We start from the raw sequence: 24,222 nt of genomic DNA on the forward strand, positions 1-24,222 counted from the left end.
TTTCCATCTCTACTGCTAAAATACTAAATTTAACATCGTGATAAGGCGGATCTTGGAAAAATTGCATTCAACATTGGTTTTTTCCTTTAGCTGTTTATGGTGATTTCGATTGGTTTGTTAATTTAACAAAGTCTGCGAAACCAACCTAAATATTTATAGAACTATAGAACAAAGTGTTACCAACAACACAGATCAAAATATAGGTGTTGTCCGCGCTTTGAGTTTGCCAATAGAAGTAAAGGCATTATCATTTGGGGTCATAAAATATGGAACTTGCATCATCGAGCCGGCGACGGAAACCGAGTAACCCAGTCCATCATCCACAAACGAGTTTAATAGTCCGAAAAAGTTTTCGTCAAAATACATAAGCAACCTAATGTCATATAAAATCATTTAATGACCTTTCTTCTTACAAGAGCTAATTGCTATGAAACTAAAAGGTGTAACAATCGAAGTATTTACTTGCATGGAGGTTGTACTCGCTAAGAGTGGATTGCTCAGTGGGAAAGTTGTCTTCTCTAAAGAGAAACTCTAGCATCGACTTAAACCATTTGGCTAATGTCTTGCTTGGTATTTAAAACAAAGTCTCGTTGTATTTTGAAAACATATATATTTTTGATTGTTATGAAAGTCATCTCTACCAGACTTACAAACCGGAAACCCAACTCAAACGAAAACAAAAACTGAAAATTGTCCCTTCCTCAGAGACTTATCCTCAAGACAAGTCTTAACTTACTATCGTCAAGAGCACCCAAAATTTGCTTTATGTCTTACAATAGTAAACTTTTTACCCATTTGAAATCCATTAAAAACACAATAGTCAATTGTTTATATATTCCATATATTTTGCATATATTTGTTTGATTTTTATACTTTACACAATAAAAATGATAATGCATCTCAACAAAAACAATTATTCGCGCGGTACTTATCGGATAGATTTCAAAGACAAAATTCATGCTTGCGTGTAACTTTTGCTTTTGGAATTAATTTCCCATCTACTACTTGCTTGGTTTCATTTTGCGTTGCTCTCATTTGTCGGTTATTGGTTCTTCAGTAATCGATTAGAAATAAAAATAGTCATAGTTAATTTCGACAGATCCGGATATGGATCGAGAATTATTAGTCGCTCCTACACATATGTACATTGAATGCGGCATGCAAATTCTTTTCGTGAGTCATCAATTCACTGATGTTTCTGCGTTTGGTTAAACTTAAGTCATAATTAATTAACATATAGTTTAGGTAAAAGTATTTAAAGCAACTTAAACTTAAGATTAAGAGTTCCCTCTTTCTTGTTTATTTCGCGGTCTGCTTTTGTAGAGTGTTTAAATTTAAAATCATAAATCGATTATAATTTAGTTATATTCCATTATGGGGATGAAATGTGAAGCGAGAGTCACAGTAGCAGTCACGACAACAGTAACAGTTTACGGGTGCGACTAACGAACGAGTAACGGTTTTGTAAACCTCAAAACTTTGCTACATGTGTTTTGTTTTTCTTGTGTGTTTTGTGATTATTATCATAATATATCGATATCGATCTCTGTGTGATGCTTTGTGATTGATCGCTTTCTACTTAGGTTAAAGTGGGGATGGGGTTCTGGAATTGGTTTAGGGTTTAGGGTTTGATGATTTAGGGTTAGGATTAGGGTTGTTTTGTTATTCTTGCGTTAAATATGCTTAAAGTCTTATTTTATATATTTGGTGTACTTTTTTGAGTTTTGTGTTCTGTTTTCGTTTGCTGTTTTATCGCTTTGTTTAGTTTAGTTTGTAACTGTTTGTATATAGTATATATAATAACTTGTCCATGCGCATGCCTGCTGCAACCTGTCCGATCTCTGGTGATCTGCATCTACAGCTACATAAACTAAATATAATACAGTTTTTGTTTTTCTTTTTGTTTGGGGTTGATTTGTTGTTGTTTTTTTTTTTTTGGGAGGGGGCTTCGCCAACTGTCTGCTCAATTCAACTCTCCAAACGGCTCTTCGATCCGATCTCTTTATCCAAAGTGTTATACACGGCACAGTGGTTACTCCTTTTCCAGCCTTCCTGCCACATCCAATCCAATAATCAAAGGCTTGCGTTGGACGCTTAGATGGGCGATATGGAGAGTGGTGCTGAAGCTGTATCGGGCATATACTCCTTGAGAAGGTCCCGCAGTCGAAGGATCTCCCTGCCAGCCGCCGATAGATCGCCTTGCAGAGAGAGTTCCCGCTCCCTAAGTCGCTTGATGTCGCGCTGACAGGTCTGTAAAAATAAAATATTCAAATTAGTACATATTTTAATCGAATAAAAATAGAAATAAAGTAGGACATTTCTAAGGCTTAAGATGACGGTCATGAGCTAAAGTTTTAGATTTAAGAAAAAAACCTATTATTAAATCCTACTAAATCCAAGTATTTCATACTCAATTTTCATTTTTAAGGCCGTGATTTTCATCTATTGCAGTTTTTTAATAATTTTAATTATGGATTATTTCCTTTTTATTTTTACAATTTAAATCTTATACTTTTAACATTAATTTAAATATTTTAAAATCAATTTAGGCAATTTAGTATGATTTTGAACTTGGTTAATATATAGTTATTAGTTTTGAGTACCCACCACATTCTGTCTGAGTAGATCCAGCTTGTCGCACTTCAACCGCGTGACCTCCTGGCGCAGGTTCTCGATCTTGACGATCGTCTCGTTGCTGGGCGAACTACCCATCATGGTGGACTGGACGCCATCCAGGCACAGCGAACAGGCCTTGGTGGTGGCCTCCGCCGAACTCATGCTCTCCAGTCCAGTATCACTGTCTATGTAGGTGGCTCCGCCATCCAAGTGGGCCATCATGGGGTCTAGATCCACGCTGTTCAGGCTGGAATCATCGCTGGTTTCCGACATGGTGGCCACGGCAACTACTCCATTTTGGGCGGCACTCACTGCCGCCGCCGCCACGCCCACTGCGGATCCATTTTGGGGCAAAAGACCGCCATTGGAGCCGTTGTTGTTGTTCGCTTGCCGGGATGTAATGTCCGGAGATGAGGAGGTGGATTCATTCGAGGACTTGGACTTGGATGATGACTTGGAGGCCGTGCGGCTGCAGGACTGTAGGGGAAATTCAAATTAGTTCTTGATTTCAAGACTTTGTAAAGGAAACACTTACATTCAGATTGGGTGTCTGCATTTCGGGATGTGCCTCCTTCTTGGCATTCAGTGTGCCCAACTTGGTGTTCACGCTAAACTTGTCCGTTTGTCCGGGTCCATGACCATTTCCGGTATCCACGCTCTGCGACCGCACCCTCATAATCAAGGCCTTCTTCACGGTGTCGATGAAGCGTGAGCCGGCATTGCCGCCACCACCACCTTCCGCCTTTGGGGTTTCGGGAGTGGGACTTCCTGCCGACGTCTGGGTAAAATCGGCACCCAGAAAATCGCGAGTCTTCTCCCGCAGTTCCTCTACCAAATTCTGCAGCAACGAGGTCCTGGTGCGCTGCTCCAACTTGGCAAACTTCTCAGCCTTGTAGCACGCATTCTCCGCATTGATCAGTTTGGTCAGGATGAACTCCTTGAATTCCTGACCCTTGCGGAAGACGGCGGGATTGGGCAGCGTGGGACCAAAGAAGGGCACATCGTCGCGGGCCGTAACGCTGACCTTGTAGCGGGTATGTGGGGTATTCGGCTCAATGGGCTGGACCACGATGAAGGCGTGCAAAAAGTGACTGGCGATCATGTCGGGCGAGAAGGGAGTGTTGGTCTCCTGGAAAACGATGGCCACAATATCATTGCCAATGTGTCGTTTCCTTTGCAATTGCTGCGGATCGCCCTCGGTGTGGGGCAATAGAGTTGATACATGGAACATGATCTCGCGCTCCTTGAAAACCTCATAGACAGCTGTATCGCCCGTATGACCATTCTGGATGTCCAGTCCTCCCCTGTAGCCCTTGTGATCCTTGAGCCTGATCCGCTGACCCAACACGTCCAAGAACTCATCGAAGGCTGGCGATGTCTGCTGGTTACCGAAGAGTTCCTCCTCCGTGGTCTGTCCATATCTTTGGTAGAGCACTCCGAACTTGAAATGCGAAACGAGGACATGTTCGTCGTACACGCTGATGAGTTGCGATGCCTTGGGGCACAGAACGGGCATAAAGTTCTCCACCGTTATTGAGGGATTCAATGTTTGTGCCATTTTCGCCGGACTTGGCTGCGGCAGCAGGTATGAAACCGGAATGAGCTCGTGCATCGTGCCAGTTCGCAATCTCATCAGGATTCGCATGTGCTCCTGGTTGGCCACATTTTCCGTTTTGATCGAGATCAAAATCGGGCCCAACTGCTCATCCTGTCCCACCAAATTCGAGTGCTCCCTGGCCGCATAGAATCTTCGATAGCATTTGGCCGTGTCGTCCGTCTCGAACTTGGCCATCCAGGTGGTCTGCGGCAACAGGGGATTTCCCCTGGCATCGTAGCCACACTCGTGTTCGGTGCCATCCATCCAGTAGCCACCGTTCATGGGCAGCAGGATCATGGGATAGGGGGCCGACTTGGCCAGCGCCTCATCCAGCAATCTCTGTGAGGCGGGAATGGCCGAAACGATCGACGAGTTGGAGCTCACCGACGACTGTGATTGGTAGTGGTGTCCGTTGGACAGCAGCTGCACCCCACTCAACTGCGGCGAGGCGGGCGTGGAGCTGCAGGCGGAGCCCGAGACTGTGGAGCTGCTCGAGTGGTTCATCGAGTGGCGCAGTGTTGCCCGCGATCCCGAGTGCTGCAGCCCACCGTTGTGCGGATGGGCGTGGCTGTCGTGGGGCGAGTGCGGCTGGGGCACGCGCTCCTCACTCGTATTGCTGCCGCGGTGGTGGTTCTGCAATAAAGAATACAAAATGTTAATTAGTTTCATTTGAAACTTTGTTACTGAACAAATTTTTAACATAGTAATGGAAGCCAATTAAATATCTAACTCTTTCCTATCAAATTTTCATTGATTTTCAGCTTAATACACATAGTAATTAAATTTAAATATTAGTTTTATAATAGAATGAAGTTTAAGCATTTCCAAAAATATATAGCTAAATAAAAACTGCAATTTAAATGTTAGTTTAATTCGAAATATTGTTATAGAATGAAGTTTAAACTTAAGCCCTTCAATAAAATATTTTATTAAAAATATAGAAACAGAGTCTCAAATGAAAATCACATCCTAAGCTAATCAGATTGCTCAGAGTTGTTCAGCTTAAATAAAAAACCTTAAAATACAGACAATGCAGCCCAATCCTGGGCGGAAATAAATATAATTTTCCCTTGCCAATCTCTGCCAGTACGAAACTGGCTTGATTGTTCGGCGGGATAGTGTGTCAGAGATCCATGTGTGGCACTCTCCGCACAACTGGGGCCCGATTATGTGTGTGGAAGGTGGGTGTTGGTGCCACAGTGGAGCCTCCCACATGCCGACGGGCGGAATTAGAGGCTCTGCAGCACGGCTGCATTATAATTTCATGCAATTATCGTCAGTGAAACCCGCCTCCGCCTCCTCCGATCCGCTGCTCCATATGCAAATGTGCCGGCCTCGAGCCATGTGGATGGATTGGATAATGGCAGAGTGGTGGCGGTGGTGGTGGTGCAGTTGGTTCGCCAGAGTGGTGCACAAACTGTCGATGCCTTTGCAATTTTGTTGGCACAAACTATTTGCCAAAGCACCAAACAAATATGGCAGTGGGTGGAAGGGGCGTGGATTACGTGATGGATTTGCAGAGAGGAAACCCCGTTGGTTTGAATTTTTGATAACATTAAGCCAACATTTTCATTTGACATGAACGAGGCTGCCGCTCCCCATTTCCTTTTCAATTCCTGGCGCCACTCGAAGCTTTTGTCTGGTCGAAACGAACCCGCTCTTTAACCCTCGACCCTCCTTTAACCCATGGCTCCTAAACAAGCAAGCATATTAAAAAGTTTTCTTTTATTTTGCAAACAGTTTTTCCATTTCTGGGATTCTTTTGTTGCACTTTAGGGCGCGCTGGCCTGCAGCCAAATGTGGCACGTACCCAAAGGGGTTAAAGGGAAGGGAAGGGAAGGGGGTAAAGGGGTTAGGGTTCATCGATAGTTCGTGCCATGATTTAATAGTCTGCCGGCTGCCAATTGCGAACTGCAGCTGATGGCTGGAAATAATGAGCCGAAGGAAGTAGGAAAATGGTAAAAATAACCTTACAGAGGATTGCCCCCCCCCCCATTTGTTAAATGGAAATAATGAGCCAAGTTAAGATGGAAAATGTAGAAAAAGGAAGACAGTTTGGCAGGCACTGGGAGGTCACCACCTCTCACTTCTTTCTGCAATCGATTGAAGGTTAACCGATTCGATTATTCAAATTCGCGTTGTGTGCCATTCAAGCCGAGTTTCCAGTTAGCTGACTGCACCGCTAATGAATTGCATTGTCAGTCATTTGAGTGCATATCCAATGGATTTTGACATCCATCGCTCAAGTATGCATATGTATCTGTATCTGTATCTGTATTTGTTTTTGTATCGCTATCTGTATCGTGTGAACCAAACTATGGTCTAAAACGAAATATGCAAATGCAGTTTCCTACTACGACTGTAACTCCCTTATTGCAGACAAACAAAACGAATGTGGCAATTGAGGAAAATTAATAAATTTTGTTTGTAACCCTAGTCAGTCGATGGGCGGGGAATTAAATGGAAACTGGAGCTATGGTTTAGTGGAGTGGGATAGTTGCAGATATTGCTTATAGACCCGGTCACGTCACACGCTTAGTTGGCTTCATTTGCTGAGGGCGGTTGCCCTTTTAATGTTTGCTTAAATGGGAAATGGGAAAACGACTGAGGGTCGGTCACCCAACCCCGAAAATAGATAGTTAGTTGGATAAAACTGTCTGCTGTGGTTGGGTCAACAAAAGAAGTCAGCGGGTAAGTGACTCATCTTAATCAGGAATATCCCTCTGTTTTCCCTTCAGTTAATTTGTCAAGATATCCACTTTGGCAATTGGTTTTGGTTTTGGTTTTGGTTTCTGTTTGGTTTGTTCTATAAGATCTATGTAATTAGGAAACCATTTGTGCGGAGGCTGCCAGAGAAGTATTAAGCACAAGCAGACAACAACTACACAAACCGGAAAATGCCAAAGTTAAATGTAATAAAGTGGAAAGCATGACGAATGTAGAACTTGTACAAGAACAAGAAACTCGCTTCTGACAAATGATCATTCCGTTTCCCGCCGAACAATAATGACAATCATAACGCCAATGATGATGTTTATGTGCCGATTCCGAAGAACTTAAGCGGATTACATTCAGCATGAGTACGAGTACACGAGCCACAAGATGTGGAAAAGTGTTACGAGCTCAGAGCAGAAAAAAAGCAGACACAACACAGAGCACTGAGCAGAAATGGAACCAAAGTGAGGCGAGTTGAAAGAGGAACTACAACCATATGGCAACCTGAAGAGGGGCATGAATTACACTGAGAATTTAAATTATATACTTATAAAAGTAAGAATAATTGTTAAACAAACTGGTAGCACTTGATAACAATAAACCAATTTATTTGGTGTCTTTCCGAATTGTAATCTTTAACTTTAACTTTTGAGTATTTAAGATAATTTATAGTTAATTGTAATTTCTATAGCGCTCATATTAAACTGGCATGCATTTAATTACTAAAACAATTAACCAATTCAAATGGTGTATTTTTAATTTGTAGGCTTTATTATTTTGAGTACACCCTTTTTCTCTCTGTAGAGTGGCATTATTTCGAGGTTAATGGGGTAGTGGCAAGAGATGAGGAACTTGCAACGAGTGGAAAGGGCAGCCCCTGGCAAAGTCATCTCCTGCATTGAACAACCGATTTGCATAAGGCGAAGGACAGCGGTTCCTCGTCGGGACACCTCCATATGTGCAAAAAAAAAATCCTGCGACGCTGCCAAAGTCAACAACGCTTCCTTGTTGTTTTTATTGTTGCTGTTCAAGTGCAGGCAGCCGTCATTAAAAATGTGCATTTTGCATTCAACGCCCTCGTCTTTCTCACACCATATAAACAAAAAAAAATAAAGTATAACAAAAGCGCAGGAAGCAAAAGAAAAGAACGAATAAAGTGGGGAAGGATGTAAATCATCAGTTGAGTCTTAAAGCCACTGCAGTGCTTTGCAAACTGTTAATGCTATATTGTTATTCCTTTTTCGCCTTTTGTGAATATTTTATGCAGTTCACATTGCTCAACTCAGAAAGTGTGACACATACGAGTTTCCCCAAGTGATTGATATATGTATGTTGTCTACGCACGTGAGACAAATGGAGGGGGACCAGGAGATATATGTGTGTGTATGGCGACAAATCCCAATCCCCAAGTGCAGCCCACTCCCCACATGAATTATTTCTGTCTCCGAGGGTGATTCAAAAACACAAGCCAAACTCGAGATTGAAGTGCTTAAATCAAAATCGCATAAATCACAAATGCCACAAGTCAAGAGTGAGTGTCAAACTGTGCTTGGGATATGAAAAAGGATTATAAACTGTGGAAACATAAAAGAAAGCTGTAATAATTCACATATCTCCTGTTATTTAAGCTTAGAATTTCCCGCTGTAATAAGTAAGATTATAAAGATATTTTCCCAACGAAAACAGGCCCTTGTAAAAGTAATTAAACTCAATCTCAAAGAATTATCAAAGATCACAAGTTTAATTTATATAAAGCAAAAACCGCTACACTCTTAAAACAAAATCGACTAATGAGTTCAGCTCCAGCTGCGACGCACTTTAGAAGCCATTGAAAGCTGATCTTTTAACTTAAAATTCTCCACACGTTTGAGTGAGTCGAGCTGAGCACACGATTGTTATGTTTGAAACGCTTTCACAAACTTTATTAACATATACTCATAGTCTTTCTTATCGTTCTGCGTTGAGCAGAACAAAATAAGTGTTAAAATGGGTATAAAAAAAAAACTTCACATATCATAAAATGAAATATAAAATTCCTAGAAGCTTAGCCACTGCAATTGGAATGAGATCATGTCGCGAGTGTATAAACGAGTGTATAAAGTGAGCTCACACACAGTTTGGGGGCGTTTTTGTTTGGCCAAATTCGCTTTGGCAACTGGTTCATTGATATTCGTGTTTTGTTGAACGATTATTGAACACCAAACACGGCCTAAATATGGCAATCATTGAGTGTTGTTGCTACAGTTTGGCGACATTTTCATTAGCGAAACAAAGTAAAAACGTAAAAATTGTATACCAGAAAGCGAAAGGCAGCCAAAAATGGTTTCAAGATTGCCGTTAATTATGCAAGCTACCACCTGATTGATTTTTAAGATCCCCTAATTAATAAAAAATCACATACATTATTTGCGGTTTAAGTGGTTAGTTTAAAAATAGATTTTTAATTGCAGTTCGGTGTTCGGAGTTGGAAGTCGCAGTTCGAATTCAAGTTGCATGTGAACCTCTCGGTGGTGAGTGACCCAATTTGTGCGCACTGAACCCAACACCCGCTTCGAATTTTATCCAGCCATAGCTTGTGTGTGCAGCATAAAATTAGCTGCGACGGTTCCAAGGCAGAATCAAGAGGGCCCGAGAAGCCAAGTCCATTCCCACACGCCCACGGGAAGCAATTTTCCCCCGATCTGAGGTAACTCGAAAGGTATGAGGAGCATGACTTCATGTCACGGCTTTATGAGCATCGGAAAAGATGGGGAGAGGTTGTGAGGGTTGCCGTAATAAGATATTCAGCAACTCACACAAAAACCGAGGTGGAGTTATACTGGAAATTAATCGTAGTGTCATCAAGTGAATTTTTTTGGTAGAATTATTAAGCAAGAGTTAGGTTATTCGAAAAATTAACTAGTTTGTAAGGAGACACTTACTGCCTATTTAAATGTAGTAATAGTATATAAAAATTAAACGTACTTATAGTGATTATTAATTATATTAATTTTTAAAATTAATTTTATTTTTTTTTTGATATACTATTTTCCTGGCCCTAGTTGTACAGTTCCCCCCATCTATTTCGAATGGCTTTCTTCGACTTTTGTGAGATTGCCCAAGCTTCTCCCTATTTAACCCTTCTGCACATGCGCTGCGCATTGAAGCTGCTCCGTTTCCACTCGAATACCCACAAGACTTTGTGTAACTTTGCACATTTAAATTACAAACAGCTGACAAAAGTTTTGCCGCCAGAGCAAGTCCAAAGTGGTTGCCCAAGCAACTCCTCTCTGCCAGTTTTTATAAAGTCTTTTCCCCCTGTTTTTATTATTTTCCTCCGCTTGGCTTGCGTTTCTCATAAAATAATTGCTCGTGTGATCGAGACTCTTTGCCTTTCAACTTGAGTTACCAACTCCTCCCCGTCGAGACTTGTGCTCTTCAGTCTCACGAGAATTTCGGCAGCCAAGCGTGAAACATGGAAGAATACTACAACCTGACGATGTTCTTCGCGAACCCTTCCTAGAATCTTCTCGACTGCTATAAATTACCAAGCCCCAAAGTTGTACTCCCATTTTGGCTTCCTAGGAAGTTTTCTGCATGTTTTCGAACAGTTGTCAAAACTCCAAAGAGGGTACAAGATATAAGCGTTTCCTGCCCGTAATTAGTGGGAAAATGTTAGTTATCCAAGCCGTAGGTAAACTCAATTCCCTTCCGCATATCAAATATTGATTAAACAAGCCAAACTGGAACATAACTCTACAGCACACAGAAACACACCCATATACATACCTATATGGCCAACGCATTGTTTACCTGGCCAAAACAAGCGACCAACGAGGTTAACAAATTGGACGTGCATATTGAATTATTGAGGGCAGCCTCGATTGCTTGTGGTTCAAAATGTCAACTGCAGTTGGAAAATGGCAGGAAATTGAAGAGGGGGCAGGGATTGGAGGTCCTGAACAAGTCAAGAGACCTCCACAGCCGAGAAGGGTTTTATTTGGAATGTGAAAAAGAAGGGGCTGTCAATGTGGCACATGAAAGTTTTTATAAAAATGCTTGAAATATAATTATATTCCATGTGGTGCATTTTAGCAATTTGATGTTGGCTGGATCCTCTTATAACTTGTAAAATATGATATTTGGTTTATTATTTATTTTTTAAATATATAACTTTTGCTAGGGCAATTAGATTAAATAATCCAAAAAATGTGTTTTATTTTACATTTCGAATATCTTGCAGTTGTCCACTGTAGTAATTCACTCTTTGGGTTGATCCACTCTTGACTTACTTTTGGTCTATTTGTCAGCGAGTTTCTGAATGATTTATGGCAGTTGCAAAAGTTAGGGGGACTTGCCATTTCTCTGCTTGATTTTTGCTCAGAAAAAAAGTTGCCTGACCACCCGCAGATGCGTTGGCGTTTTTTTGGCATCGGCAACATTCACTTTTCACATCGCATATCTGTATCTACATATGAATGTATGTATCTTTCGTTTTTTTGGGAGGGAAATACTGCCCAAAAATTGGGTCAACGCATGTCGCCAACCCGATTTAACACTCGCTCATCGTTAATCTTCATTCATTTGCATGTGCTGCATTGCATTCGTTGTTCATTATTCATTATTCAGGGGCTTACGGGCTGGCTCTCAAACTGTAAATGCATCCAATAAGTGGCAATTGCCGCAAATTGCTTCCTCAGCTGCTGATGCAGCGGCAGTTCGCTTATTTATAGCAAATCTTTTGACGCCAAGTGAGTGCCCACAAGTGCATTTCCCAACCCCTTTTTGACCCCCCTCCATCCTCGCTTATAAGTCCAATCCCATTTGCCGTCCCGTCTGCAAACATTCGTTGACTTATTTATGATCGCACACGAGACTCAGAGGCAGAGTTTTTTTTCCTCTTTTTCCTTTTTGGAATGAAAATTAAACAGCAGACGCCAGATGGAAATCAGCGAAAAAGGCTCATAAAACTATTCTCAGTATGCGACTCCGTTGATTGTTTACATTGAAAGAGCTCAAGCGACTTAATGGCTGACTAAGGAGTGATGGAAAAGACTGAATCATCTGGTTTTTCACTTGCAGCATTAAGAACATGGATACGAAAATATAAAAACTGCATTGGCAGATGAAAATTGAAATAAATAAAAAGTTAAAAGTTGTTTTGTTTGGTTCAATAAAAAGAAACAACTATATAACTGCCAAGATACTAACTGAAATTCCTGACTTTAATATGCTTTCTGATTTTCTTACCAATAATAATGGTTTATTAAAATTTAAGTTAAGAAACCATATTTTAAATATATATAATTATGCCAGATTTTTCTGAACTCCCTTGATTTCTTTCTGCTCATTGCCAATTCAATCACCTTACTTTTTGTTTTACAACGTGTCTGGAATAACTCACAAGTCGAAAACAAAACTCCGGCCACTGCAGTCTGGCATATAAATCAATAAATTAGCAGTTCATAAAATTAATAAGCCATTGGCACAACAAAAAGTTAAGCACGCAATGCAGGTTTAAAATAAAAAGTGTGAAGAGATTGTAGCAGATACATTCCACATTTGTAATCAATCATTGACATCCTGCAGAGTGCATTTCGGAGTTGGAGAATCATTGGCCAATTGCATGTTGGACGCCAATTAAAAAAATTTCAAAACAGCCAATGGCTGCTAGAAAACCCAGAAAAACAAAAAAAATCATTGGGGAGCCATGCAAGCGGCTAAATTGGCCGCAAAGTGAAATGCAAAGCGAAAACAAAAGCCAGGCCTCAAAAACTCAGAGTTGAGCAATGATCGGTAACAATAAGAAAACAAAAACAACGAGTAGTGACCATTGGTCAGCAGATTCGAGTGAAGCATTGGCCAAATCCAAATCCGAATTCATGTATGCAATGCATTTAACACTTTCAACACAGCCACAATCGCTTTGGTGATTCACCTGGCGTCAGGTTTTTGTTTAAGCTTTGTTTATTTATTTACTTTTTTTGGGTGCGTTACAGTTTGTCAGCCACTGTGAAACTTTCTTTTTACGAAAATATTTATGAAGAAATTCACACAGCGAGAAATACAGACAATAAAAAAAAAGTGTGGGGGGCGGCGGTTAACTGAACGCTCGTTGTGGGCGTGTTAACCATTTTTAGAGCCCTTTCCCAGCTCATTGCCCGGGGGCAACGGGATTTTGGTCTCTGCCTAATGAATTTATCTTTTCCTCTTTATTTTTTAACACACAACATTGCGAGCAATTTCATTTAGAAACTTTCTTTCCCAACAGCAGCAGCCGCAGCAGCAGCAACATCATCATCATCAAGCAGACAAAAAACCGGAACAAAATCTTGGAATTATCTTGAGGGCATATCATCTCGGTGTGTCGCTAGCCAATGCTCTTTATTGTTTTTATTATTTCATTATTATTTCTTTTTAAGTTTTTCTCAAGTTTGACACGCACGCGACGACGCTGTCCAAAACCTTGGCTAAGTCTTTGGGTTATTTGTTTCTTTCTCGTCTTAGCCGAATTTGAATTGATTTGGTTTCTTTGTTTTGCCGGGCAAAAAAGAACCAGAAAGCTACAAGTCTCTAAAGCTGAAATTCAATTAACAAAAGCCATAAAAAAGTGACGGAAAAACAAATGAGATTTAATTATTAATTGAACTAGAGTCAAGGTTTCTCTCAGCCGAGTAATTTACATACAGAGGCATCGAAAATACATGAACATATACATATATCTTTTGTTTATATGGCGAATGAGGCCAAGTGGGCCGATCCGTCAGATGATAATGATTTTTGGCAGCAAATCAATCTGAGGCGTGTGGACAAGAAGTGCGGGTGTCTGATGGCAGATGGAGATTTTTTGGTGGGGGAAATCCTCTCGAGAGTTGTGTAAACACAAGAACAAGGTTGTGGATTTGTTGGGGATAGCTTGGATATCGAAGAAGACCATGATATGTCATTCCACTTTAAAGTCATTAATATGCTCTCAACATTTTTTCGGCAGTTGTAAGAGTTATTCCATATTCTCCCTTCAAAAAAACAAATAATGTTGAAATTATTTTGCCAGGCTCTACCAATTTTTCTTTTATGGTATTTCCCCTTAATTAGATTAAATTGGGTATAATAAAAAACATAAACGAAGTAATAAAACAATTATAAACGTTGTAAATATAATTCAGTTTTTATTGGCTGGCAAATTTTTCTTTTTCTCATTTCTATATGAGCTCAGCTTCGCATGCATCAAATTAAGTCAAATATTAACACCTTTTTAAATCAATACTAAGCACACACCTCCACAACGCCTCTTACCTTAGTCATCAGTTCATTGAACCAAATAAAGTTAAACCTACGGCAATGCGACAATCCCATTTGTCATTTCTGGCTGTCGGATGCCTTTAGGTTGAACCTGGTGACCAGGTCGCCCACCAATCTGCCAGATCCCTTGCCCTTTTACCATCTTTTCTGTGACAGTTTACAAGGCGTCATGACAAAAAGAAAAGAAAAAAAAAGCGAAGAGAAATGAACTTTTTCGCACTTGATGGCCATTAATTTCTTATGTGTTTGCTTGTTTTTTATTTTTTATTGTGGCGTGCTTTGGGTTCATATGGCTGCCTCTTTTACTGTTGTAACTGTTGTGAACTTTGACATGGATTTTGGGCTCGCGTGACCCGAGAAACGAGGATGGTACTCATAGCATTAAGTGTATTGCAAACGTCCAATAAAGTTAATGGCTAAAGCTCGAAATCGTGGTGCGCAAAAAGTAAAAAACTTGTTTTTGAGCCGCATGAAAATGTCAAAGACTGATCCGCTTATGAGAAGCCGTGGCTATGAATATATCTCGTATCTTTTTGCATCTGTATCTGCAATGCTCGAGTGAGCTTTATCAGCTGTCTACGTTTCTTGTTTTTTTACTTCTTCCATTTTTTTTCAATTTCTGTGTCAGCTAATTTCCATGGCATTGTTACTGAAATAACAACTAACAAACAGCAAATAACATTTACATGGGCACACTGAACAAACGCTTTTCACACACACACACACACCCATATAGTAAGATTTTCAGCTTTTCTTGCCAGCGAAAGTTGGCAATAACAATGCTTTTCCGGCATGCCAGTAGGAAAAGAGATAGCCATAGATTGACAGCTGGCAGCAGAAAGAGATGGAAACACGCAAAGAAAATAATAAATTATAATAGTTAAACACTGGTGAAATTGTTATGTCCAACTAAAAAATCATTTAGGTACATATAATATAAAAGTATTATTTCTGTAAGTGCTTAATACACTTTTGAAATGTTTTTCATACCCAATAATTAAATTTGATTAATACCCAATTGATAATTACAAAAGGTGTTTTGGTGTTTCATGTGCAAATATATTCACGAAAAAAAGTTTCTATGGGAGGAGTAGTAGGAACTATTACAAGGCTGTTGCGAGTGTTTTCAAAGTGTTTGGGCATAAATTAAGCCTAAGGTCGTTGGAAAACAACAGTTAGACAGCCAAACGGCACAAAAGCAGTTAAGAACACAATGCCAACACATAATTTACACATCACACATAAGAGCTAATCGCTCGTAGATCGCCTCGGCGGGACTATAAAATCCAGACGGAATCGATGGATGAAGGTGGGAAACAAAGTCTTATATCACTCCCAGTTTGTTACCAGTTCCCTGCTCTTATTCCGCTTCTTTGTTCTGCCTCTTTTCTTGTTGGCATGCTAATGATCTTCGATCTCAAGTCACTTTATTTAAACACGCCCCATTCATAAATAATTTGCTGCTAATTCTTATAATTCTTGAGCAGTAATTTTACCCTTTCGCCTTCTTCCTCTGCAGCGCAATCAATGTAAACAATGTTTTCCGCTTGTCATTTTTCCTCCAAAGTTGTTGCTTTGAGGGGCACAAAAACTGAAAGTTGAGCTGGCCAAACCAGCTAACTGGTTTGGCTTTAAAAAACTGGCTAAACAAAGCTCGGCATTTGTTTTAAGCCAGTTCCCCCCTCTTTTTTAGGTAAGCCGATAGCCAACTGCCTACTGACTCTCGAAGCTCAGGCTTGGGATCTGACTTTGGCTAGAATTAGAGGCTTTGTTTAAATCCAAACACTAACTCAATGCAACTCTAGAAGGTCTCAGCAAGTTCTATGGAAAATTCTGCCCGTCAAAGTATCAAATGATCAAAGTATGCAGAAAGTAAGCCAAGGCGAAAAGCTTCAAGTAGAAGAGTAATGAATGTAACTCGAGTTCCTGCAACAAGTCATAGAAGTTATCAACAAGATTGTACTAGAAAATAATAATCATCCTCGCAAAGATTTTTATTTGCATTTTTATGGTCAAGATATTATTAAACAGCAAGCAGTTAAAGTCGTAAATTGGTAGTTTAAGTAAAACATTAAACCAGCAGTAAAAAAATATAAAGAAATAAGATGGTAATTGGATTCCATAAATTACTATCGAAACATAACCAAAAAAAACTTTTTGACAGCCCAAAAACCCAATTAAACTCACTCTCTTCGCCAGCTTGACCCATTTCGATGATTGTCCCGCTTTTGGCCAGAAGCATTTTCGATAATGGCCAAAATTGGCTATGGGAATGCTTAACTGTGTAACTTTTCTCGGGTACAATTACAATTATCAACAGCTAGAAACGACATTTAATTAGACTAAGAAGGTTTTTATTTGCCTTGGCACATTATTAACCCATTAGAGGCTCACAGCGCTTAGGTCATCACAATTAGCCAAGCCATGAGAGGTGTTTGGGTGGTTTTTCCACTCTGGAAATAATTTGATTACCATTGAGTGCAGAAATGACCTCAGCGTGTAATGGAAAACTCATTAAAACGGCTTTTATTTTTCTTTCGCATTATTTACCTGACTTTGCACCTGTTTTGTGCCAACGCGTGCCAAGTGAAAGGGAGAGAAAGAGAGAACGAGTGTGCGAAAGAGGGACGCCAAAGAAGTTTGACCGCAAAATATAACATTTCAAATTGGCAGCTGCCCGCCAGCAGCTGACACCTGAATTTAGGCCACCAAAAAAGGCAATAATTAATATAAGAAAAAAACCAAAGCCAATGTAGTGAAACAGAGGAAGCAGAAAAAGAAAAATAAATCCATTTGGGCCGGAAGTTCCAGCGAAACTGAGAATGAAACGAAACCGCAGAAAAGACGAAAGGCGAGCATAATGCATCCTTCCGTCTTGGTTTCCTTTAACTTCCCCGTTGTCCCCTCTGCTTCTCTTCCTGTCCAGCTGTCAGGGATGATTGAGCTCACCACGTTTCCTTTACACAGTGCGAAAAAATCAAGTTAATCTGTCAATTTTCCCACCGGTTATCTTATATTACGTAAAGTTGCAAATTTTGAAATTTTAAAAAATATTATTTTATGTTATAAAGTTATGAAATCAGTACCTTTTACTCAATAAAACCAAAAACCAAATAAAATTCAATTCTTAACAAAAAGTCAATTCATAACAATATATAGAGTTTTATAACAGTTTTCACAGTGCACAAATGGACAGTCATTGGGTCTCGGCATGACGTCAACAAACTCATTTTCTGGGTCACTCCCCGGCACAGACAACAATAGTTTTATTGACATTTTAGCCCGTCGAATGGGGGGCAACCCTAAAGACAGAGTTGTCCCACTATCGAATTAATGATTGGTTATGTTTTCCCCACTATCCTTTGACTTTTACCGCACCCCTCCTATGATGACAATGTGTGTTTATAAGCGGTATTTATTATTTTATGACAATGACGAACGAAATTGAAATAAGCCAGGGAATTAGGGGAAAGGTGGACCAGGAGGCGTGTCAGAGACACGTGTCACAATATCCAGGACAAAAGTGGAGCAAACAAATTTCGTGCGAGCGCAATCATAAATCTCCACTTGAGGAAATTTAAAATTCATTACAGTTTGGCAAGCACACACCATAGTTTACAGTTCTGCAGGTAGAGGACACAGTGGAAACCCGCTTACTGTCAACTGGCATCGTTCCGTCTCCTTCTCCAAAAGTGCTGGCCAGGCCGAGAGCATGCCATAAATTTTAAGCCAATGCCAGACATTTTTATTAATGACGCAACGCAGAATTCCAGTCTTATGCAAACAAGTGGCAAGTGGCCAAAGACTCCCAAGACTTGATTTCCTTCTGCACAAGGAGAAATAGTACTTTGAAATTAACTAAAATTTGTAAAATAAGTTCAAGCCCGATATTTGAAATCAAATGATTTGAATGTTTAATAACATGTGAATTTAAAAGGACTCAGTTGTTTGTATGTTAATGTTAATAATTATAATTTATTGACATTTTTGTTTTATTAAACGGTTACTGATATTTAAAAGTGGCTCCTTCTTAAAAGAGTCTGTCTCTTTGCCTTTTTAGAGCTTAAGATTTTTCCTCGGTGCAACTCCTTCCCCTAGTTTTTCCTCCTCTCGACTGAATTTGTTGCCTTGTCTGGTGGCAGTCGCCGTCTCAATCTCAATTGCAGTCTCTAGAACCCAACTTGCATAATTGCAAATGCAGGCAGAGACACAACAACAACAACAGTAACACAACGTCGAGGAAATCCACAATAACAACAAATAGTGGCCGTTGCAGTTAGCCGGTGTTACCGTTAGCCAAGCCAAGTCGAGAGTAGGAAAAACAACGAAATTACTACTGCAGTAGAAGTAGTAGCCGCTGCAAAGGCTTTTCCACCTTTTTTCCCATAATCAAAGAGTAACAAAGTTGCGTCTAATGCAATAAAATTTAAGACTCTTTTGTACAATGGCGGGGAATAGAGGAGAGATATAATCCCCCCTCTTCTAGGCTTTGTGTTACTATTATAATTATTTGCCAGGCCATAAATTATGGGAACCCAAGTTGGCGGTGGACAGGGTTGCCACATCACTTAATTACCCACAGAGCTGCACATCAAATGTGCGAGTTTTTCTCGAGCACCAAAGAGCCCCCCTTTTTAGCCCCCTGCTGAAACTTCAACTGTAAGCTAATGAAACATTTTGCCAGCAACCTAAGCGGGGAGTTCATTAAACTTGTCTCATAAAAAAATCATTGTGATGATACCTTGATGATGATATCCAACGAAAGCTGCGTGAGATGAAGACATTACCATCGTGTCAGGCGATTTTGCAAAATATTGGCTGGTTTTTGTCTCAAAAGTTTGTAATATTCATCCATCAAAAATGGGATTTAAACTCTTTCTTGATTTCAACCCTCTAATGATAAATCATATATCACTCACAGACAAAACACTTAAGTTTATTTCCCATCTCTGTAAACCTCAGTCTTCGAAATGACCTTGTAGTGTTTAGCCTATCAATTTATGGCGATATTAAAACTTAATCACTTGACATGTAAATCAAGCAATTTCCCCTCAGCTCCATTAACTCACTGACTAATTAATCAACATTTGCTCGATTGCTTAATTGCTGGGGGGAGAAAATGAAACTGAGACCAATAACTTTGAGAGTTGGAGAGTCTAATACCCCGAGCGCAAACAATTGGCCTAATGTGTGGGCAAACATTCTCAAAATGGTTAAAACGCAAGATGGATGGATGGCCCAAAAGTAATTTCCGTTTTGGCCAGCTCAATGGAAATGTCAACGAATGTCTGTCGCATGTAATTAAAAGTTGTCACTAGACTTGAGCTCCATTTGAGTTGTTAGTTTTCCCACACGCTGCGGATGTCGATGCGGATGCGGACACCCAAGGGTTAAAGTTATCCCTCCAATACCATCTTCATGGCTTTGCCATCGCCAAACATCTGGGGAAATTAAATCGAAAACTTGTCATCTGTGACAGAAATCGATTCTGGCTCGGAAAAGTTCTTCCATAGTTTTCAGCGCCAGTGAAAGTAGGCAAAAGTTCGGTTTTCATGGAAAAAAAGGAAGAGAGGTAGAAACTCTTGGTCTTATGGCTAATTGAGCACTACACCTGTCCCAGACCAAAGCCGCCAGGTGAACGATTAGTCGCTGCCTTTGGTTTTTAGGAGTGAGCTGATAGCCTAAGCTGCTTAAGAGATTTCATGTGTGTACACAGACAGAAAAAACAGGCAATTTGTGACCATAAACAACTAACTAATATTTTTTAATTAGGAAAGGAAAAATCACTAAGAATGTTCCCATGAAATATATATAATCACTACACATCCCAAATGATAAAAGCTGATGTCGTATTATTTAACTTATACCTTACATTTTCAGTTAGATTTAAATTTCTTTCTGTGCAGTATAAAACCTGCCTAGGCATGACAAGAGCAGCTTAGCTCCAAACTACTATAAATCCCTTTTGTGGAAAGGGAACGTGCCACAAAATGCCATAAATGCCTCACCAATTACATTTAGCAAATTAAAAATCTGTGGAGAAATTATGAAACCCAAACCAGACGGGTCTATTGCTTTATCATTCTCTTACTAATCGGCTTTAGTTCATAATTCATGAGCGCAAAAATTGCGAGGTCCGCTGTTTTTGACCCAGCTCTTCCTGTTTTTTTATTTACGGGCCATTCATCATCTGCTTTATTTTTTTTTGGTACCAACCTGCAAAGAGAGAAGAGGGAAAAATTTTAGGTTTAGTTGTTGAAGGTGAGCAAAAAAATTTGAAAAGGGCAGCTGGAACGCCCCTTTTCAATGTTCTGTTCAAATTTTTGTTTAGTTCTTTTTTTCCCCCCAAACGAAAATGCACTGGCAGAGGTTTTTTATTACAGCGTGGGAATGGAGTCAAAAAAAAAAAACTGAAGCAAAAACGGTCAGCGATTTATGCGAAATGAATCTTTGATGCGCAAACTGCTGGCGGACACTGTTTAAAAGGAGTTAGATAGGAAAACTGGGTCGCCGCAAGGATTTTTCACTTGCGCATAACTGTTCCTGATTTGTAATGCAAATGAGGCGAAGTCGGTGGGTAACTAGTGCAAAAGGGATAAACATCCTTGCGCAGGCCCGAAAGGAAACATGAGGAGGTAAACGCAAAGTGCACTTCATGGGAAACAATTGCTCAGTGAAGAGGAGCAGGTGCAGCCGAGAACGAACCCTGCACCAAAAGCCAAAGGAGAAGCCAAAATAATAAGCAGACAGCTGTGTGGAGGGTATGAGATATACTGCAGACAAACTCAAGTGGCGTTGCCTTACCAGAAACGGAAACAAAAAGTACAGAAAATACAGGAAAATACAGCAAAACGAATTGCCAACGGATGTGGATGTGGGATGCGTGTGCAGGACTCAAAAGTGCAGAGAGATATAGATACAAAAGTGGGTTCTGGAACGGATCTGGTCAGCTAACAGGCTTCACTTCATACCTGCTGAAACCAAGGAGCAAGAATTTGTAATGGGAGCAGCGATGGGAACCACAACGGAACTTTGTTTCAGGAAGTGCAGCTAATGAGGTGGCCAAGCCCACAAACTAGGGAAATAAAATACAGCCATGATTGCGTTGATGGGAAAACGTTGTTTCAAGCAAAAGTGCACTGTGGAAAATACTATACGTTTTATTTTAATTTAAACTTATTCGTAGCTGAATAAAAATATTTTAAAAATGCTAATAAAGTAGTCTCTAAAAACAAAACCTTAAACAACCCTTTTTGGGGAACGTATGAAATCCATTTGCCAGCAAAAAGGATGACCTAAGCCAACCCATGACCTAACCCAAACACGAGCACAAATACAACTAAACCATTGGAAATCCCCTTAAACAAATGATGATGATCATTTGCAAACACTGCCAAATGTGCGATAAAGTGGGATTGGTAGGTAGGCAAGTAGATAGGGCAATGTAACATAAGTGCGAGTAGATAGGAACATGTTCGTGCTTGGACAACATGCTTCATTAGGAATGTAACATGTGTAGGCACCCATGGACCCCCGAACCGTTCTGTTCTCCGCATTGCATTTAGAGCATTGCCAAAGGATTACGCAAATGGCACCTCTGTCCCCCTGGAGCCCCTTTCCCGTTTTTCAAGCCCCCTCCTGGGGACGCCCCTTTGGACCGCATTCAAGCCTGAAATTGTTCGCATGGCGAATGGCTCGTTGCATTTAAATATTAATAAACATGGCGTGCCAAGCTGAAAGCGCCGAATGCCGCGTCCCAAATGCGAGCACAGCTTTTTTTTCTCTTGCCGGGCATACGTGACTTCCATGAGTCAACCAATCCAAAAGCAAAACCAAAACCAAACCGGAGGAGCCAGCCTCCCGCTCGACTCCTTTGTAGCCCCTCCTGTAAGTGCTCTGAACTTTGGCCAAAAAACGTTGGCGAGTGAGGCAACGAAAAATATTCGCCATTGCCTCGTTTTCCCTGGAGCTGCCAACGGCGCACCTTTTTTGCTGCTGCCGCCCATTTACCACCACATAGTGGAGCCCCCTTTAGCCACCATTTCTCAAACCCATTCATTCCATTCCATTCCATTCACACAGTTCTTGTTTCGCCTCGTTTTGCGGCTTGTGGCTGGTTTCCATGTCATAAGCGAGTTGCCTACATATTAAATCATCATAGAGGCAAATGGCAAAAACAGAGAACAGCAAAAGGGTTGAGTTGGAGGTACGATGGTGGGCAGACCCCATCATATCATTCCCCGTTTGGTAACCCCTCTTTTGGGACAGGCGCCGGCTGAAAATTACAATAATCATATGTCGAAGGAACGCCCAAATGCAAAAACAGCAGCGACAACGTTCAGAATTAGCCATGTGAAGAAAAACAAGAATGACTAGACAGCATACAAGTTAAAACTTATCACTGTTATCTATCTTTGGATAGAAAAAAGTTATTTTCGAAAACAAAATACCCCTTATTTAATTATTATAAGCAAGGCTCTTAATACCAATTTTCACCTGGAAGACAAGACAGCCTAAAGGCTTCTCATAAATCAACCATAAACAAACCCATATTTATCATTTAAAAGGTAAAGATATTTCCAACCATTTCCCCTGCCATTTTAAAATAACTAATTTTAAGAGCTCCTCTTAGCGTTTCCGTTAGGGCACAACCCCGGACAGAACCGACGACTTGGCAACTGATTCGGCCTTTGTCTATCCGATATGACATCATGCCAGCAGCTCAGTCGGCGATCTGTTGAGCCAAATGAAAAGAGACAAAGACTGGGCAACATGAAAATACAAAAAAAAAAATGGAAAAGACCAAAACAGAAGACTGACCATTTGACGGCTCGTTTGAGTTGGCCCAAAGGAACTACTCCGTATTTACCCCCGGCCACAAATCATCGTCAGCTGCTGGAAATTTATAGGCAGCGACAGCGAAAACAATTGGCCACAAAACGATCGAAGTTGACATTTAAATGTTTTATAATAAATGTCATTTGACAGCTGACAGAATGGCCATGGAAACGAAGGCTTTCACCTGGTGAGTTTGACCATGTAAGGATTGCTTTTCATTTTCTGTGCGATGGCATGGCTGCTGTGGTTCAGGGAATTGCGCAATCTGCACAGGAAGCTCTTCAGCCCAAAGTAACATTTTTTTTCAGCCCTTACGACTGAGTCATTTGTTTTATGTTTACAGTTCATTTGATCTTTAGTTCTTGTTGCCATCTGTAGTTGTTAAGTTATAATCCGTCAAATAAACAAAAACATATATATTTTTACGGACCTTGTTCTTGTTTTGCGGCTGCGGCTTATAATCATGTCAAATGAAGTGACACTAGTTTGGTTATTACCCACTAAAATTATCTAATTTCGGGAGGTGTGTCTCTTGCTTTTGTCGCTCGTTCTATAAAACAAAAATCAATAATAAACTGTTATCATATGCAAATAAAGGAACAAAAGCAAAATGGCCCAGCTTATCGCTTATCTAATGTCTGAAATGCTGATATTTATTCACGAGGGGTGATTTGAAATAATTTTTGGAGCACTGTGTGCCATTGCATTAATAATACTGTGGGTTAAATGCATTCACAAAGAAGTTCTAAGTCAACAGTCATAAAATTGTGACTGAACGTAAATAAATGATAGCGGCAGCAGGGAAAATAATTGAAATTTAAATATGTCATATTTATCAATTAAATGGGGCACAAAAGCAACGAAAATTTCTAATTTCATTCTTTTATTGAAGACAAATATAAATATTTAAAGATTTAAGATACTCTTTTTCAATAGTTAGAAACTAAAACTAAAATAACTAATTGGGTAGCTTAATGTGTATTAGAGTTTCGTCTAAACTTGTTCTCCCATTTACAAAACTGCCTCATTAATTTGCAAACTGTTTGCCAAAGCAACATCGACGTGACCAGCCTCACATTCTTAAAAATATATACAAAGCTATCGTAAATTAAATTGTATGGCCGTACCTGGCGCTGGTTTTCAGATGTCACCCATAAACATTTCAGAAAAGTATA

General features: G+C 40.2%; 1 protein-coding gene across 4 annotated transcripts in view; it reads right to left on the reverse strand.

The window, feature by feature from the left end:
* Positions 1-1,057: 1,057 nt before the first annotated feature.
* LOC108138104 (rap1 GTPase-activating protein 1) overlaps positions 1,058-24,222 on the reverse strand; it is an 85,092-nt gene continuing 61,927 nt past the window's right edge. For all 4 annotated transcript variants that reach the window (XM_017260099.2, XM_017260100.2, XM_017260101.2 and 1 more), the window contains 3 exons: positions 3,152-4,846; positions 2,608-3,093; positions 1,058-2,250 (listed from right to left, as the gene is read on the reverse strand). In XM_017260099.2, the coding sequence (XP_017115588.1) occupies positions 2,095-2,250; positions 2,608-3,093; positions 3,152-4,846 (2,337 nt within the window). In that variant the 3' untranslated portion in view covers positions 1,058-2,094. The remainder of the gene's footprint in view (positions 2,251-2,607; positions 3,094-3,151; positions 4,847-24,222) is intronic.

This window comes from Drosophila elegans, unplaced genomic scaffold (genome assembly GCF_018152505.1).
Source record: "Drosophila elegans isolate 14027-0461.03 unplaced genomic scaffold, ASM1815250v1 contig_814, whole genome shotgun sequence".
NCBI lineage: Eukaryota > Metazoa > Arthropoda > Insecta > Diptera > Drosophilidae > Drosophila > Drosophila elegans.